Source organism: Bufo gargarizans, chromosome 5 (genome assembly GCF_014858855.1).
Source record: "Bufo gargarizans isolate SCDJY-AF-19 chromosome 5, ASM1485885v1, whole genome shotgun sequence".
Taxonomy (NCBI): domain Eukaryota; kingdom Metazoa; phylum Chordata; class Amphibia; order Anura; family Bufonidae; genus Bufo; species Bufo gargarizans.
In genome coordinates, this window is record NC_058084.1 from 189,563,461 (window position 1) to 189,583,787 (window position 20,327).

A 20,327-nucleotide genomic window follows, 5' to 3' on the forward strand; every position below is an offset into this window, starting at 1 on the left:
CTCCTCTACATGCGTCCTCACATATCAGCTTCCGGCCACGCCCCCCCCAACATGCCATATTCTTGTCCGCAATAGCGGACAAGAATAGGCAGTTCTATGGGGGTGCCAGGCGGGTGTATTGCGGATCCAAAATACACTACGGACGTGTGAATGGACCCTAAACTGGATGAACAAACGGATGAGCGCTAACTCTGTGCACCCAAAAACCCATCTCCAGTAATCTCATAACTATAACTTGTACTTCTACTCAAGAAATGGATCCAGGCAGACATCACAACTTCCTCTGGCAGAAAGATCTGTAGTCTCACTGCTCTTACAGTAAAGAATCCTGTTCTACCTTGATGTACAAACCTTCTTTCCTCTCAAGGTGAAGGATGTCCCCTTGTTATAGTTATAAGTCAAAGCATTGTCCAGTCCTAGCTTATAGCATATTTTTACAGTTGGATATCAACCAATAAGAAACAGACATGATAAATACAATACATACATACATAAAATAATAAAATGCATGATAAAACCTAAGAATTCTTACCAGAATGTGCTGGAAATCCCAATGTTTTCCCATCAAATCTTACTGGAGTTGGCTTCATAATCTTGAAGGAAGAGGAGAAAAAAGATGAACTTTTAGAAATGTTACAAACGCATACATTGAAGTGTACCTCCGCTGACGGTCTCTCACCCGCTCTGGCATTTGGTGTGGAGACACACTGCTTTACATCATACAAAGCCCATGGTGTGTCATGTGCAGGTCCTGTTAGTTAGAATTAGGGCTCATTCAGACAGCCGTATGGTGTCTGAAAAAAATGCGTATCCGATTTTTTGCGGTCAGTTCAGAATATCCACAAAAAAACGGATTGCATTGACATCAATGGAGCCACGTCCTGATTTTCACTGACAAGTATAGGACATGTTTCATTTGTTTTGCAGAAGTAGAACGGAAAAAAGGGTCCCATAAAAGTGAATAGACAAGCCTCTATAAAAAAAAAAAAAAAAAAAAGGATTTTTGTGCACAATTCTCAACAGTTGTCATATAGTTGCCTTGACACTTGTACAGCCCACAGCACTGTACCGCCTATGCCATGGGCGGACTGGGAACTTAAAGTGGCCCTGGAAAAAAAACTAAAAGTGGCCCCCTTTTCGTAGTCTGGTCCAAATTGATGGAAGGCAGAGTCAGAAATACCATATTGTGACACATTATACCGCCCCAACAGAGCCAAATACCACAGTGTATGATAAAATACTGCTAGTAGCACTAAATATATCCCCATACATCCACTGGCTGGCCGAGAGGAGGGCCCAGGTGGCTCCCTGGGCATCGGTCCACCAGGAAATTTCACTGTAAGGTCTATGGCCAATCCGCCCCTGGCCTGTGCACACAACCGTTGTTTTGGTCCGCATCCGAGCCGCAGTTTTTGCGGCTCGGATGCGGACCCATTCAGTTCAATGGAGCTGCAAAAGATGCGGACAGCGCTCCGTGTGCTGTCCGCATCCGTTGCTCCATTCCGTGGTCCGCAAAAAAAATAACCTGTCCGATTCTTGTCCGTTTTGCGGCTCGGATGCGGACCAAAACAATGTCTGTCCGTGCCGTTCCGCAAAACACACAATGGTCGTGTGCATGTAGCCTAAGACTGGATGGTAGAGCTTCAATGGACATAACTATCGTACTGGATAATGGACTTCAACTATCGTACTTCCTGCTCTTGAAAACAGAAAATCTAAATATCAGAGGAACAGACTGTAAGGGATTATTAAAGGAGCACTCCGAGAAAATGTTTTATGTTTTGATCCTTTTGTAATGTACATCAAGTAAATCGTAGTGTTGTCAATTTTCTTACCAAGAGCCTTATTCCTGGTTTGTCACCCTCCGTTCCTCTATAGGAATGCATACAGAGAATGACTTCCGGACCACATTATCGACCCCGGGGGAGATTTATCAAACCTGGGGCTTAGGAAAATTGTCCTAGTTCCCCATAGCAACCAATCAGATCCCACCTTTTATTTTTCAGAGCTCCTATGCAGGTCACATGGTACAACGGGGGAATGGAGGCCGATAAATCAGGAATCATAGGCCGCCATTTTACACTGCCAGAGTCTGCGCCTAATTTATAAAGAGGCGCAAGTCTCATCCTAAATTAGGTGTATCCTCTGTAAATCTGTGCACAATATGCCCTTATTTGCTCCAGCAAACTGCTCAAAGTGAAGCTGAATGTATCTAGCCTGCTGGCCCTAGCTTCTCCCTTCGTCATGCCCCCTTTTCGGGAAAGGGAGGTGTAAAAATGCCTCTTGTAACAAAATTTGTCACAAGTGCCGTTTACACTAAAGTTTTTTGCGTTCCATATACGGGCCATTTTTGCATTCCGTATACAGAATTAATTTCAATGGGGTCGCAAAAGATGCGGACAGAACTCCATGCGCTGTCCGCATCCGTTGCTCCGTTCCATGACCCCGCAAAAATTATGAGACAAGAATAGGCATCTCTATAATGGGCCTCCTGTTCCATTCTGCAAACTGCGGAAGGCACACGGGCGGCAGCCGTAATTTGCGGACCGCAAAAAACGGTAGAGTCAAGCCATAATTCGGGGTTTGCAACATTGTTTCCCACTGAAAACTGGCACAAGGAGATGATACATCTTCCCCACAGTGCTTGGTAAGAAAATGAATGGCACTATATATCTGATGTACATTACAGTTGGATCAAGAGAAATAAAAATTTCCGGGGTGCTTCTTTAATTATTTGAACTTTTAGCCCCAATACATTCAATGGCAATCATGCTGTCTTCTTGGATACCTTCATAATAGAACAGACTCCTCAAACATATGAAGAAAGACACGTATGTGTAACCAGTGTATGATCTACAAAGAGAAGGGATGGAAATAAATTACCTTTGGGTTATCTAGAATAGGCGACACAATGAGATCAGAGTCTGTCAATATACGCCGTTTTATCTTCTTTTCAAGATCCTCCCGATCTGTGCACATACTCTCCACCTAGAATAGTAGACGAATACATGTCACAGTACAGAAAAACTAGGTGTCGAACAGAAAAAGTCTCAAGTAATTAGCAGAAAAGAAATCTTAAAGGGCATCTGTCAGCAGTTCTGTACCTATGAAACCAGCTGACCTGTTACATGTGCGCTTGGCAGCTGACGTCATCTGTGTTGATGCCATGTACATATGTGCCTGTATTGCTGAGAAAAATGAAGTTTTAATATATGCAAATAAGACTCTAGGAGCAACGGGGGCGTTACCGTTACACCAAGAGGCTTTACTCTCTCTGTAACTGCTGTGCCCTCTGCACTTTGATTGACAGGACCAGGCAGTGTAAATGTGATCACCCCTGGTCCTGCCAAATGGCGCAGCAGTTGCAGAGAGAGCAGAGGGTTTATGTGTAACGGTAACGCCCCCATTGCTCCTAGAGGCTCATTTGCATATAATAAAACTTCTTTGTTCTCAGTAATGCGAGCACATATGAACATGGGACCAACACAGATCCGTTTTGACAAATGCATTGAAATACCGGATCCGTCTCTCCGGTGTCATCCGAAAAAAACTGATCCGGTATTTATTAATTTTCACATTTTTAAAGGTTTGGGCGTGCGCAGACCGTAAGACCGGATCAGTCAATGCGGCACTCATACATTTCAATAGAAATGAATGCCGGATCCGGCATTCCGCACAGAGAAAACACTGCAGCAAGCTGCGGTAATTTCTCCAGACAAATACCGTAAAGGGACTGAACTGAAGACATCCTGATGCATCCTGAACGGATTGCTCTCCATTCAGAATGCATGGGGATAAAACTAAAGCGTTTTTTTCCGGTATTGAGCCCCCGGGAAGGAACTCAATGCCGGGAAACTTTGACGCAAGTGCGAAAGTACTCTTAGTCAATGGATCCACAAAAAAAATGCAGATGCAACACGGACAGCATCCGTATTTTTACAGTGGTGTGCATGAGGCCTAAAGCCTGAGATACCGGCCTGAATTCCTGCTGAGTGTAGGAGCGCACGGCGTCACTGGTTGCTATGACGCTGTGCGCCTGCTGCTGTATTATCTATACGAGTGTATTACTGTACAGCAGCGGGTGCACAGCGTCATGCAACCAATGATGCCGTGCGCTCCTGCACTCAGCAGGAATTCAGGCCGGTATCTCACGGTCCGTGCTCCACGGATGTGTGCATGAGGCTTAACAGTACAGAAAGTCATATTTTACTAGTTTTATTATTACAAATGCCTGAAGCACCTTTTCCTTTTCTTTTTTTCATTGCTTTGCTGCTGTCATAGAAGAATTTTTTTTTTATTTTTTTTTACAATGCACTTTGGTATAGGCCTGGTGTATATGGCGTAAGATAGCTCACCAATACAGACACTGGTAAGAAGATTACATCATGTACCTTTCTAGCAGGTCAGAGAATACCGTTTTTGGCGGGAGTTCTTCTTTAAGACCGGCGTCTAAAACACCAGTCTTAATAAATGTGCCCCATTGTTTTGTGTGCAGCAGATCAGCCTGTATAAACAGGGATCCACTGCCCAAAAACAATGAAACGTTTGGGGAGAAGCGATCGTTGTAGTGATCGCTCATCCCCATACAGGAGATGATTGCACCATTTTGTTTGTTCCTGATAATTGCCTGGTAAATCAATCAGTCCATGTAAAAGGACCTTTACCGTTACTTGTCTATCTACTGGGGGTGGATTGGGGTTATTATGCTGTTTTACATGAATATGTAAGTAATAGGTAAAATGTTTAACCCCCTTAGTGACCAGGCACATTACTTTTTTTTTTTTATCACATTCCAAGTGCTATAACTTTTTTGTTTTTTCATCAATGTACCTGTATGAGGTTTTGTTTTTTGCAGGACAAGTTACAGTTTTTAATGCACCATTTGGGGTTCATGTAATGTAAAAAGGCGGATTAGGAAAACAAGTGTGAATTTATGCACTAGATTATCGGAGATTGGTCATCGATTGGTGACCGGACTTGGCCAGTGATTGGCTGAGTGGACATTTCCCGCATGTTGAGAGGAAACAGGAAGCAGAACCCAGTGGAGAAAAAAAAAAATAATGGAGCGGCGCTGGATTGGTAAAGCGAATATTTGCTTTGCGCTCGGACAATCCCTTTAAGCTAGATGAACGTCTGCCATTTTCCATTTTTACTATGTAACTATTATGAACCTGAAAAAATCTACACTGTGACTGAAAACCATTGCATATATAGGGGGTTCCTCTTCATTCAAAGAAGACAGAGCAAATGGGATTTTCACCCATAAAAGGGAATGGGACAAAGACAAGTTGTCAGGCTGACTTCACTATGGGGTCACCTACATATTTAGGTGGAAGTTTTTCTGCCAGTGCCTCCTGGGACCATATGATTGTCTGCATGATGAATCCAATGTAAAGGTCTGGTCACTGCCGCAATAGAGTAATTACGTTACGTCAACCTCATAAGCTGCATTCCCGGCTCAGGAACAATAAGTGGCAAATTATCTACTAGTGAGGATGACAAGGAGCCGAGCGCTTGTAACGCAGACTGTACATACTACATACAGGACAGAAGCGGAGAGGTTTTCTTGACCAAGTTCATATGTTGGCAAAGAGATCAGCAACATAGAGACACGGGATTTCATAAAGTACGTTTTCAGATTAACCAGATTTAAGAGGAGTGAGCTTTGGCTGACAAAAAAATTATATATTATGTAACATGGACAATGATAAACTATTATAAGTGAATCTTAATATACTTTAGAACTGTAATTTTATATAGGAGAAAACAGATAGTTCTCTGTAAAATCTTCACCTCACTAAATACTCTATTAGAGGACCAGACGCATGGCAACTTATGTCATACATTATAAATTATAGCTTATACTTTCTGCAACTTGGGTCATTTTTTAAAACATTTTAACCAGTTTATTTTTGGGAAATTAACAGTCTTATGTTCCTTGCATATTAGTATTAATAGTATCACTCCCATTTTGTTACAAAACTGTAAATCACTGATAAGAGGAGAAGAGGAAATAATTTTGTCTGGAAGCAATGTTAAATACATACATATATAAAATAGCTAAATGAAATATAATTATGGTTTATGATTCATTTTGACAGAAAATACTTTTTTATGATGTCCCTACTCAACTCTGCATAATACGTTACAACTAGTAAAAGGTGCAACAGTGACACCTGCAGCACGCATGAAGGTACTGCCTCACACCCCAACAAGGTCGCTCCAAACCTACAGTACAGCACACAGGGAAAACGTGCAGAAATATCAGATTATTCACTAATATATATAGCTGATGGCCAGCAGTTTTATTTCTCAATCTATTCTTAAGGGAAAGCAAGCAACAAAATGTATAGACAGCTTACAACAAACATATCCATATCAATTTATGGTTTCCTAGATTATTTAGGACACAAGAAATTAAGACACAAGAGATGGATTCACATAAGAAAGATGAATGTATGTAAAGAATTATTTTTTCCTTCCTGTATATATTCTAAAATGTAGGAGAGGAATTCCATTAGGAATTCAAGAAAGAACAGCCGATACAAGCGTAGTTATTTCCCCAATTCATGGTACACATTTTATTGCACATACACTACCGGAAATTTAATAAAGAACACCTAAAAAACATAATTGGGCTGAGACTGATAAAGTATAAGCCGTTAGTGGTGATTGGTCAGTGATCACACAGCCAGTGTGGAGCACCCTTTATTTTGGGTTCTGCAGCAGGGTACATGTTGAGACAGGGGCACATTAATACTAGGTGGCTACAACACAGGCTGCCCCTCTCACACGGTAATGGTCATAACAGATGCCGGATATCTCCAGTGGTATGTCATGCCAAGCTCTTTTCCCTAGTTCAGCCAAGGTGGTTGTTGGCTGCAGTGCATGGGAGATCCCTTACCCCATCCAGTCCTACAGTCAGGTCTATAAATATTGGGACCTCGACACAATTCTAACATTTTTGGCTCTATACACCACCACAATGGATTTGAAATGAAACAAACAAGATGTGCTTTAACTGCAGACTGTCAGCTTTAATTTGAGGGTATTTACATCCAAATCAGGTGAACGGTGAAGGAATTACAACAGTTTGCATATGTGCCTCCTACTTGTTAAGGGACCAAAAGTAATGGAACAATTGGCTTCTCAGCTGTTCCATGGCCAGGTGTGTGCTATTCCCTCATTATCCCAATTACAATGAGCAGATAAAAGGTCCAGAGTTAATTTCAAGTGTGCTATTTGCATTTGGAATCTGTTGCTGTCAACTCTCAAGATGTGATCCAAAGAGCTGTCACTATCAGTGAAACAAGCCATCATTAGGCTGAAAAAACACAACAAACCCATCAGAGAGAGCAAAAACATTAGACGTGGCCAAAACAACTGTTTGGAACATTCTTAAAAAGAAGGAATGCACGGGTGAGCTCAGCAACACCAAAAGACCCGGAAGACCACGGAAAACAACTGTGGTGGATGACCGAAGAAAACACCCTTCATAACAGTTGGCCAGATCAAGAACACTCTCCAGGAGGTAGGTGTATGTGTGTCAAAGCCAACAATCAAGAGAAGACTTCCCCAGAGTGAATACAGAGGGTTCACCACAAGATGTAAACCATTGGTGAGCCTCAAAAACAGGAAGGCCAGATTAGAGTTTGCCAAACGACATCTAAAAAAGCCTTCACAGTTCTGGAACAACATTCTATGGACAGATGAGAAGATCAACTTGTACCAGAGTGATGGGAAGAGAAGAGTATGGAGAAGGAAAGGAACTGCTCATGATCCTAAGCATACACCCTCAATAGTGAAGCATGGTGGTGGTAGTGTCATGGCGTGGGCATGTATGGCTGCCAATGGAACTGGTTCTCTTGTATTTATTGATGATGTGACTGCTGACAAAAGCAGCAAGATGAATTCTGAAGTGTTTCGGGCAATATTATCTGCTCATATTCAGCCAAATGCTTCAGAACTCATTGGATGGCTTTACAGTGCAGATGGACAATGACCCAAAGCATACTGCAAAAGCAACCAAAGAGTTTTTTTAAGGGAAAGAAGTGGAATGTTATGCAATGGCCAAGTCAATCACCTGACATGAATCCAATTGAGCATGCATTCACTTGCTGAAGACAAAACAGAAGGGAAAATGCCCCAAGAACAAGCAGGAACTGAAGACAATTGCAGTAGAGGCCTGGCAGAGCATCACCAGGGATGAAACCAGCGTCTGGTGATGTCTATGCGTTCCAGACTTCAGGCTGTAATTGACTGCAAAGGATTTGCAACCAAGTATTAAAAAGTGAAAGTTTGATTTAGGATTATTCTTCTGTCCCATTACTTTTGGTCCCTTAACAAGTGGGAGGCACATATGCAAACTGTTGTAATTCCTACACCGTTCACCTGATTTGGATGTAAATAACCTCAAATTAAAGCTGACAGTCTGCAGTTAAAGCACATCTTGTGCGTTTCATTTCAAATCCATTGTGGCGGTGCATAGAGCCAAACATGTTAGAATTGTGTCAATGTCCCAATATTTATGGACCTGCCTGTAGATATTCTTGCTGTGGGAGAGATATGGCGATCAAGCTGGCCAGAGGAGCTGCTGGATACCCTGAGGAGTACATTGTGCTGCAGGAGCAGTGTGTGGCATTGTCATGTTGGAAAACCATGTCTCCTAAGGCCTAGTTCACACTGGCGAGCCAGAATCAGAATCGATCCTACTCAAAGACAAGGTATAATGGAATGATTAGCCCTTGAGAAGTAGCCTAAGATCAGCTCACCTGAATGAGATGAAATAACACTCCGTGCACAAAAGCAGGGCTGACTCTCTGAGGTAAACATCCAATAAAAGGTGAAGTTGCCCAGCACTCAAAGGGGCTCCATTTAAAATACAGAGGGGAAGGGGGGCTGTAGCTGCTGGCCAATGAAAATAATTAACCCCTAAATGTATAATCGTGGCACCTGAGGGGTTAAATTGAGGCCAGATGCCAGCTGTATGATACAGAAGGCAACCGCCGCATATGGCACTGGCTCACAGCAGCAGCCCACTCCATATATTTGTATTTAGGGGTTAATTATTTTAATTAGTGGCGCAGTCCACTCCATACATTTGTATTTAGGGGTTAATTATTTTCATTAGTGGCGCAGTGGCAGCTTCAGAGCACCCTCACGTTCTAATTGGCGGCCGCGTCACAGTGGGGAGGGAGGGACTCCTTCACTGTGCTGTCAGTGAGAGCATGGCATGCGCTGAGCGCCATGTTCCCTAATGAGAAAAGATACTAAGCTGTGCATTAGCGCAGCCTAGTATTGAGAGAAAGCAAATCCTGGCATCATATTGATGTGGGTGAAAAAGTATCGCTTGGGTATCGAAAGTTCAATACCGGTGCAACCCTACTGCCTGGCTGTGGTAATCAAAGTGCAGAGGCAACGCCCTCGTTGCTCCTAGAGGCTCATTTGCATATATTAAAACATCATTTTTCTCAGCAATGCGGGCACATATGAACATGGGACCAACACAGTTGCCTTCAGCTGCCAAGCGCACATACAACAGGTCATTCAGTTTCATAGATACAAATCTGATGACAGATGCCCTTAAAGTTTTTCAGGTTTTCTTTTTCCATTTTCCATTTTCCAGTAGTGTATATTTAAAGAGTTTTTTTTTTTGTTTTTTTAATCTTGCTCTCTATTGTGTAATGATGATTTATCTCCGTTTGAGTCTTCTCTGGTGTCAGTTTCCCCTTTTATCTAGTTTTTATTGTTCTTGTACCTCTCTCCACTTTGCTTACACCCCTGCTTGTTTGTTTCCGGTTTTAGCTTGCAACCAAACCTCACAGGCATAGCTTGGCTGTTTTACCAAGCCATAGACCCAATCCCAAGAACACCCCCCTGCTTCTGTTACCTCCTACACCTACTCATGTCCAACATGTGGAAACACGTCCACACAATTCTTAAGCGTAGGCCCAGTTCACACTTCAGTTATTGTCAGCCAAAACCAGTAGTGAAGCCTACTCAGAGATCCGGTATAATGGAAAGATTTCCTCCTGTTCTGTGTTTTTGACCCGCACCTGGTTTTGGCTCACAATCACCGATCATTGATGGAAATAACTCCGTCTTAGCTGTTCGGCCTCTTTTACAACTCATTCGTCACAGGACAGTGAACACACTGCTTGCGGCTCCGTAGAGAGTGGATTTACTTCCCAGCCTCTATAGTGCATTTTCATACTCCTTGTGGGGGGAGACATACCGCGGACCTACAGTAACTGGTGCTGGACTGTCAGGAACAAGCAGGCGCACTGTGGTTATGAGAACTGATGAGATTGCTCGACTTACTGACCACAAGTAGTACTTATGTATGGACAGAGCAAGCGCAGCGATTGCCCACTCAGACAGCAGCGGTGCAGGTGCATACCAGCAGTACAGACGAAGAGAGAGTACGCTTCGCATCTGCATGTCCGTTCCATGCCGTCCGCAAAATTATACAACATGTCCTATTCTTGTCCGCATTACAGATAAGGATAGGACTATTCTATTAGGGGTTGGACGTTCCGTTCCACAAAATGCGGAATACACACACCCTTTATCTGTGTTTTGCGGACCACAAAACAGCCAACAGTCATATGCATGCCCTTAGAAAAAAAGAGTTGACGCATGTCACATGACCACACTTGGAATAAGGGAAGACCGGTAATAACCTGACGTTAATAAAACAATGGTTATAGATATTGTAGTTGATGTAAAGGTACTTGTAGGAAGGTGAACAACCCCCTGTGTTGTCCCTATAATCTATACTGAGTATAAATTAAAGAGAACCTTTCACCGCTCCTGACACGCCTGTTGTAATAGCTACATACATTCCCCAGTGTTACCAGTGGTGGGTGTGGCTAACTCTGTCCAATCAGTGCTGCTCTTGTCAGACTGTGCAGGGACACACCCCCGACTAGTAACATCCATCTGTACATAACATAGAGCCATAAGAATAGAGGCTCCAGAATCATCATTACATGGGGATGCAAGTAGTTACTAAACCTGACTTATCTGGAGAGGTGACAGGTCCTCTTAAATTACAGTTAGATCAGGCAAAACAGAAGAATTTTTCAACTGGAGTAATTTTTTTACAACTTGCTCCTGTGTCTAGATAATTTGAGGACCTTTTAAGGTCCTTTTACAGGGACCGATAATAAGGGATGAGCGTTTGTATAAACGTCCTTCCCGATTCTTGGTCTGTGTAAAAGGTTTAGGCGATTGCTCCAGGAAACACTTGTTCATTTGTCAGAACTATTGAGTATGAATAAAGTCCATAATTATAAGGCCTATATAAGTGTATGGACATGAGCCTAAGGGACAACCATTTTGTCTTATTTTAAGGCAGAGTGAATTCAGGATTTTTTTTTTACTCTGAAATTGCTAACCTAAGGTTTACGATATATACCAAAGTGTTTACCTAAGTCTGTTTTGTGAGAAGGAGATGTCCCAAGGTCTAATGAAATGTGATGGCCTAGATAAGACAATGTATTTGAATTCTGATGATTTTAGTAAATAGAAAGACTCTAATCTTTCTTTGTGATTTTTATATTAATCAATATAGGAGTAGATTGATTTTATATAAATCAATTCTAATAGGTGTGCTGAATATATAGTATATATATAAGAGTATAGTCCTCATAGATATATTCAATTGTAAGATTAGAAATGAGGTATAAACTCCTCTGTCATGTTTAGAATCTGTCTCAGTGGAACACACAAATTAATTATTTATTTCCTGGAATGGAAAAATGTGGACACAGGTGATCATGAACAAACCCTGTCTCCTCCACGAACAATAAATTGAGATAGCCCTATTTATCTTGATTTAATCAAGTTTGGTCAAAAGACTTAAGGATACACAAGTTAGTTGACCAAGTATAAAACTCATTGTCTCTTAAAGATCTTCTCAAGGTTTCGTCTGAAACCTCAGATTACATTTTATTGCTAGTATATGAAAAAGAGAAATAAATTAATGCTTCGATTTTTGTATGGAATACTAGTGCCATCTAGTGTTAGGGTAACAAAGATCTAGGGTATATTTTTCCCTAGAGGGAGGTTCTATTAATTATAAAGTGAGGTCACTAGTTAATGATAAAACTTGGCCAAGCCCTTTCTAAGAGAGGATAAAAAGATGGTATGGGCTGACAGGAGAGAGAGCTCTCTCTCTCTCTGAACATCATCTTGACCATCTTGCCAGTCATTGGAGGCAGCCATCTTAGAACCATTGAAACTGATTTCTGCTAGCTGACATTTTGGTATAGTATAACCTTACCTATATTTTATAGGATAATTAATTAATATAATACATATCTATAGATATATTCAATTAACCATACTTTGTGTATAGTATCTGTTTTGGAATAAGATTGGGGTGTACCTGCAGCATCATCCTGAAAATTAATCCAATACAGGGAGATTAAAAATATACTAGTGAAAACACGGTATTATCTCCAAGGAACTGAATTCAGTTCTAGACCAGTATGGTTGATAATATATATATATTTATATAGATAAAAGATAAACCAGATTTGGGTTTAATCGGACATTTGTCGGCTGAGAGAAATCAAGTATTAAATTGACTTTTAATATAAGTGAGGGGTATTATTATAAGAAGGCATAATTGTGTATATATAGATATATGTTCTCAATTATTTTTGTCTTTACCACTATTTTGCATATCATTGATTGAATTTTATTACCGCCAATTTTATTATATATATTATTTTGCACTATAAATTGTATTAATAAATTACATATATATTTTGTCTGTAACTGTAACTGGGTTTTGTCTTCAATTCAACGCAGATCACGAGCTTGTTTTAGCTTGATATTTATGATAATAAGTTAGAATCTCCTTTATTACCGATTTTAATTTATTCACATAAATCATATAGACTGTCAATCGGAGACAGCATAAATATTCCGACATTAAATTGGAGGTCCCTACCGAGATCTGCTTGTAATAGAAACAAAATTTTGGGGTGCAAAATATATATTTGATAAAGTTATTGTGGTACTTGTAGTGCAACAAGTAAAAAAATGTCTGATAACAATGGCGAGGCTAGCCAAGGCATGCAGGCTGCTGCTGCAGTGGTAAAGACTGATATGCATGATAGAAAGACTCAAGAATTAATTGAATATATTGTGTTGGGTCATATGCATGACAGGTTGGATATTAAGAGAGAGTTAAAGGATTGGAGGTTTGAATTGGAAAAGAGAGCTGTAGAATATGCAGATGATATCTGGTCTGATAAATCCCGATTTGCTGATTATCTCTGTCACATTTCCCAAGCTAAACATAAGAAAGATAAGGATTCATTAATCCTTCAATCTTGGCCTGAATTTGTATATTTAGTTATTGAAATAGCAAAGCAATTAGAAAAAGCAAAATATAAAAATGTTGAACAGGCATATGAAATTGATAAATTTCAAAAAGATTTATCTGAAATGGAAAATAAGGCGGCCATGGTTTCTGGTGAATTAGCACAATGGTCTGCTAAATTATCAGAATATAATGACAGAGACCGTCAACAGCAAGAAGTTATTAGGACTCTGGAATGGAAATTAAGTCAGGCTACTAATGAATTGTCTAAATGTCAATTGTCTATGGTGGATCTAGATGAGGAATGTAAAAAGTTGTATAAGGAGGAGGGGAAACCTGTTTGTTCTGTATTACAGCACACAAAGTTTTCAGCTGCACAGAAGAAGACATGCGATCCTGCTCATAAAAGGAAGGAGGAGGAGTTGAGGACAAGTTTAACTGCTGAGCAGGAAAACCATTTCAATAATCATTCCAAATATCTTTGTTCCATACAAGAAATAGATAATAGATATTATATGGAAGTTGAATTATTTGATAATTTCTCGCCAATAATAGCCTTGATAGATACAGGTAGCCAAGCAACTTTATTATCTGTAAAATACTTTCAACAATTGCAGGATGTATCTTCTAACAGGTATAAGTTAAAAAGTTTTAATGCTAACCTGGTAAGTGTCTCAGGCAATGCCCTCAAGGTTTTAGGTAAAGCTTGGCTGGATTTTAAAGTAGGAAACAAAGTAATTAGCCATCCTACATTGATTGTGGATATGCCCATTGATAGATTAATTATTGGCATTGATTTCCTGAAAAGATTAAGTCCAGTTATTGATTTTATTAATAAGGTGATATGGTCTCAAGTGAGGATGCCCATTAATTATGAACAATCACAATCCTATCACAATAGGCGTAACTGCCATGTGATAGAGGAAAGGCCGGATTCCATTGAGGTACATTTCCGAAATAGCCAAGTCCCTGATGTCTCTTTCCTGCAAATCACTCCAAATTCCACTATAGGTGAACAGGAAGATAACACCATATGTGTGTCTCCTGAACGAGTAAAAGATGTCTGTTTGGAAGGGGATGTTCTTACAATCCACCTACACCCAGAAACTACTGACCCTATTGGGTTTAATGGTCACGAACAATTCCTAGTGGGAATGGAAAAGGTGGATGATGAGATGTTCTTCCCAGTACAGGTGAATGACTTAGGAAGAACTAAGAGGGCTAAATTGGATTTGCGCCATGAAAACAGTTATATTAGTAGGGATCTACTAAATCAAGTGGCCAATTCTAAAGTGATTCGATATCCAAATCCACAAGATAATTGGATACATGACTTAGATAATGATTCTGATGATCATAATATAATTGCAAAATGTATATTAACCATTTCTATTGCAGGAAAATCGTCTACTCATTTATTCCTGGTGCTTGATGAACCCAGATATCCTATGTACATTGGCAACGATATTTTACATCGTTTTGCTATCCATGTGGATATAGTGAATTCCACATTGTGGACAAGATTAAAAGGGAATCCTGAAGGTTTTATGGATGAACATGAAGCACTCAAGTCATCCCAGATACTGCCTTATGCAGTCAGTGTATTAGTGCCACGAGATATAATCATCCCTCCAGGTACTAATAATTTCCTGTTACCCATTCAGGTATCAAAAGGCCAAAAATTAAAGAAGGGTGATGCATTAATATGCCTATCAAACAGAATGCAACAATTAGGTATTTCAGTAAATCATACCCCTATGGTGAATTTACAAACCTTTAAAACCCAAATAATTGTGAATAATGGTATGCCAAATGAAGTTCATTTGTCTAAAGACACTATCATTGGTATGGCATTAGATTCAGATTATTATACTTTTGGGTTTCAGAATATAATTATTGGCCTAATACCTGAATCGTATCTAACAGAAGAACAATTGGTTGAACAAACATTTTATTCTTCTCCTGAAGGATTGTTCACCATTAGTTCAGTATATCCTTTTAATCTTGAAGAAGGTACCTGTAAGGTAGAGGAATCCTCTCTTACCTTTGATCATACAATCAATGAGCAGGAAGCCCAGGAATATCATGAGTTTGCTGAAAAAGCAGGTAAGTCAAATCATGACCTCACTGACAGGTTGGAGGAAACCTATGAAATAGGTCAACCAGAAGTTTTTCCAGGGTTTATGGAAATGGTCCAGCAACAAATCTCATTAGCTGATGGATGCTCCAATGACCCAGAGCGACAACAACTAAAGGAAGTTCTCTTAGAATTCAAGGATATCTTTGCTAAAGATTCCTTTGATTGTGGTCTGACTGACATACACATGGCCAGGATCCAGACTGATCCTGAGGCACCTCCCGTTTATATCAAGCAATATCGTCTTCCACTAGCTTGTTACGACTCGCTAGCGGAAATAATCCAAAATCTCAAGGAGAGAGGTATTATAAGACCAGTACACAGTTCTTATAACAATCCTATTCTTGGAATTCTTAAACCGAATGGTCAATGGCGTTTATGTGCTGATCTTCGTCAGCTAAATAAACGTGTATATATGTCCGGCTGGCCCGTGCCATATATAGACCAATGCTTGGTACAAATGCAAGGCGCTAGGATCTTTACCACCTTAGATTGCGCTCAGGGATATTGGACCATCAAAGTAAGCCCTGAAGATCAATACAAATTAGCCTTTACTTTTGGTAAAGAACAGTTTGCCTGGACTAGACTACCGTTTGGGTACATAAATTCAGGTCATGAATTTGCTGTATTTTTACATAAGGCTATGCCTGATGCCACAGAAAGAGGAAATTTAACTTATGTAGATGACATTTTGATGAAAAGTACTTCATTTGACCAGCATATTCAAGAAATTAGGCATGTACTGAATCAGTTGAAAGAGGCAGGTGTGAAAATTTCTTTACAGAAAGCCCAGTGGTGTCGAACTAAGGTAAATTTCCTTGGACATGAGGTTACCTGTGAAGGCCTGAATCCCCAGAAGAAAAAGGTGGAGGCTGTTATGAAATCTAAAACGCCTACCAACATTAGTGAATTAAGATCATTTCTGGGTATGATGAATTACTCCCGTAAATTCATTGATAACTATGCTGAGATTAGTAAACCATTGCTGACATTGTTAAAGAAAGGTGTACCCTGGACATGGGGGGAGGATCAGGAACAAGCTATGTCTGAGCTTAAAAGGAGACTCACCCAAGCCCCATGTCTAGCTTATCCCGAGGGGGGTAAACCCTTTTATCTGGAAACTGGTTTTACAAATCTTAGTATTAGTGCTGTCTTATGCCAAAAACAAGATAAATTGCATAAAGTTATAGCTTATGCAAGTAAATCACTGTCACCAGTAGAAATAAAGTTTAGCAACTGTGAAAAAGCTTTACTAGCCACAGTCTGGGCGCTTCAAAACTTTAGAAGTTTTGTACAGGGTGAGAAAATCATTGTTGAAACGGCCCATCAACCCCTACAATATCTACAGAGTGATAAAATTAGGGATGGTAACTTGTCTAACAGCAGGATCACTGCTTGGACCTTGTCTTTACAAGGATGGCCGTTGGAAGTTCAGTATAAGCAAAATAAAAAGTGTCCAGTAGCCCAAGGACTTGCTGAATTGCATAATTGCGCTGCTAATTCTCAAACGGAAGAACTGATAGATGATTTTCTAGAGGAACAAAAATCTTCCCCTTACAAAGTGTATGAAGACGACTATTGCTCTCTACTCCCCTGTGCGTACATAGATGGTTGTGCTTACCATGCCATTGTAGGGGATGAAAGAAAACTAGTGGCAGGAATTGGAATTACGTGGATAGATGGGTGCCCGAGTATTTCAATAGGTTATAGTATTGGTGCTAAGAGTAGCCAGGTAGCCGAATTAGCAGCTGTCTACCAAACCGTTAAAATTGCTATAGAGCACAATATAAAGGAATTCGTCATTGTTACTGATTCAAATTATGTGCGGAACAGCTTTGTAGAATATATGCCCACATGGAAGAGGAGTCATATGTTACGGTCCAATAACAAACCAGTGAAACACGCCAAGTTGTTTTGTGCCATAGATGAGCTAGTCCGACATAATGATCTAACCATTTATTGGAAAAAGACTAAAGGTCATTCCAAAACCCAAAATAAAGATAAAGAGGGTAACGACCTAGCTGATAAACTAGCTAAACAAGGAGCCATAAGTGGTGATCATGTGAATATAGATCATTTACTAGAGATGATTCCCATTGACGCTATCACTAGACAACAGGCTAAGGCCCAAACTGAAAATAGTATAGTTCAATGGAGCCAAGAATCTTCTAGTGAGGATCTGATTAAAAGCCAGAAGGAAGATGTTATATTGGGAATCTTCTATAAACATATTGAGGATCCTAATAATAATCCCATATCGGAGGATAATTATACCCAAAAAGAAGACCTCCGATTACTTATGAAATCCAAATCCCAATTTAGTATTCAGGATGGGTTATTAATGAGAACCTCTAAAAATGGTATTCAGCAGTGGGTAGTTCCTACTACATTTAGAGGTTTAATGTTACAGCATGCCCATGATGCACCTACAGCTGGTCATCGTGGAGAAAAGATTACATATGAGTCACTACGTGATTATGCCTACTGGCCTCATATGTTAAAGGATGTCCAGAGTTATTGTCAAGGTTGTTTGGTATGTGCGCAATTTCAACCGCAAGGTCCTAAACATCGTGCTCCACTTCAGAAGAAAGGTTTTTCATTACCATGGTCTGACATCCAAATTGATTTTATTGGTCCTGTTACCCGGTCATCCCGAGGAAATAAATACATGTTAACCGTCACTTGTGTGTTTACAAAATGGGTAGAGTGTCTACCGGCCCGCAATAACACAGCCGAGACCTGTGCATTTTTGTTGATTAACCATGTATTTTCCAGATTTGGGTTACCATTAAGGATTGATTCAGATCGTGGATCACACTTTGTAAGTGAGGTAATGGCGAAGATGTGGAAGATGTTGGGTGTGAAGAGAAAATTACACATTGCTTATCGTCCAACATCTAGCGGATCCGTTGAGCGCTATAACCAGTCTATTGTCAACATCCTTAAGAAATATGTTAAGGAGTCGGGTAAAGACTGGGATATAAGGTTACCATTAGTACTCATGGCCATTAGAGCTACTCCAAGTACGGCTACCCAGATGTCACCTTTTGAGCTGATGACAGGAAGAAGAATGGTACTTCCTCAACATCTGTTGTATCGCACATCAGATCATAACCTGATCAATGCAGCCACGACACATCAGTATGTGGAGGACCTTCGTAAGTATCTTCAACACGCGTTTGCTTTCGCGCAGAAGAATCTTGAGAAAGCCGCCGTAAGTAACAAAACTTATTATGACTTGAAAACGACCAAAAAGGAATATGAGGTAGGAGATAGAGTGTATCTCTATAACTTTGCCCGGGATCGGGTAAAAGAAAGAAAATTTCTCCCATCATGGAAAGGTCCGTATGATGTAATTGATAAAATATCACCTGTAGTTTATAAGGTGAAAATTAATACCAAAGATGGTTTCATCGAGAAATGGGTCCATGTAAATCAATTGCGAGTATGTCATCCAAGATCAGAACTGAGAATCATAGAAGATGACGCTGAATAAGAGAATGAATAAGGATGCGTTAATCTGATTTCTCTCAGTTCACAGATGTTCCAATTCTGGGGTTTCCATATAAAGCATTTTACATAGCAACGCTAGGGAAACTGTATATCTCAAAAGAAAAAATAAATAAATATATATATATACTGTATTCATACTTTCATTTTCATTTATAGAAAAAGGACGGGTGGAACCAGACGTGATTCCTGGCGATGATGATGACAACAAAGATACAGATATCGTGCAGATGGTGTTGATTCAAGAGGTCCAATTAAAGACGGAACTAATCATCAACCCGAATCTACAGTCGTGTTTCAGATGTCCCAGGATTGTGAATGATGGCTAGGAAGATTATATTTCAAGAATCTTTGCGAAACTGGATCCAAGGACATTCATTGGATGAAGATACCGAATATCACCATTTTAGCTTGGGAAAGGAACCAAATTGGTACATTATGCATGAGAACAAAGTCACAGCAATAATGGCATGATTGGTGCCAAGTTTTGCATTTTTCTCACATGCTAAAACCATTGGACACAGAATCTCTGTGATAATATACTTTTCCAGGATTGACGTTATGAGGCGATAAAAGACTCAGATACAATATTGATGAACATGAAAATTCTTCCGACCTTCTCCCAGTTAGGTCTTAAGGGGATCCTTGACTAACGTGGGAAGAAGGGGGGGGATTTGTCAGAACTATTGAGTATGAATAAAGTCCATAATTATAAGGCCTATATAAGTGTATGGACATGAGCCTAAGGGACAACCATTTTGTCTTATTTTAAGGCAGAGTGAATTCAGGATTTTTTTTTTACTCTGAAATTGCTAACCTAAGGTTTACGATATATACCAAAGTGTTTACCTAAGTCTGTTTTGTGAGAAGGAGATGTCCCAAGGTCTAATGAAATGTGATGGCCTAGATAAGACAATGTATTTGAATTCTGATGATTTTAGTAAATAGAAAGACTCTAATCTTTCTTTGTGATTTTTATATTAATCAATATAGGAGTAGATTGATTTTATATAAATCAATTCTAATAGGTGTGCTGAATATATAGTATATATATAAGAGTATAGTCCTCATAGATATATTCAATTGTAAGATTAGAAATGAGGTATAAACTCCTCTGTCATGTTTAGAATCTGTCTCAGTGGAACACACAAATTAATTATTTATTTCCTGGAATGGAAAAATGTGGACACAGGTGATCATGAACAAACCCTGTCTCCTCCACGAACAATAAATTGAGATAGCCCTATTTATCTTGATTTAATCAAGTTTGGTCAAAAGACTTAAGGATACACAAGTTAGTTGACCAAGTATAAAACTCATTGTCTCTTAAAGATCTTCTCAAGG

At 39.9% G+C, this 20,327-nt stretch overlaps 1 protein-coding gene across 5 annotated transcripts in view; it reads right to left on the reverse strand.

The window, feature by feature from the left end:
* Positions 1-20,327, reverse strand: part of ULK4 (unc-51 like kinase 4) — a 708,846-nt gene that overhangs the window by 660,869 nt on the left and 27,650 nt on the right. For all 5 annotated transcript variants that reach the window (XM_044293413.1, XM_044293414.1, XM_044293410.1 and 2 more), the window contains exons 13-14: positions 2,884-2,988; positions 533-593 (exon numbers count right to left, since the gene is read on the reverse strand). In XM_044293413.1, the coding sequence (XP_044149348.1) occupies positions 533-593; positions 2,884-2,988 (166 nt within the window). The remainder of the gene's footprint in view (positions 1-532; positions 594-2,883; positions 2,989-20,327) is intronic.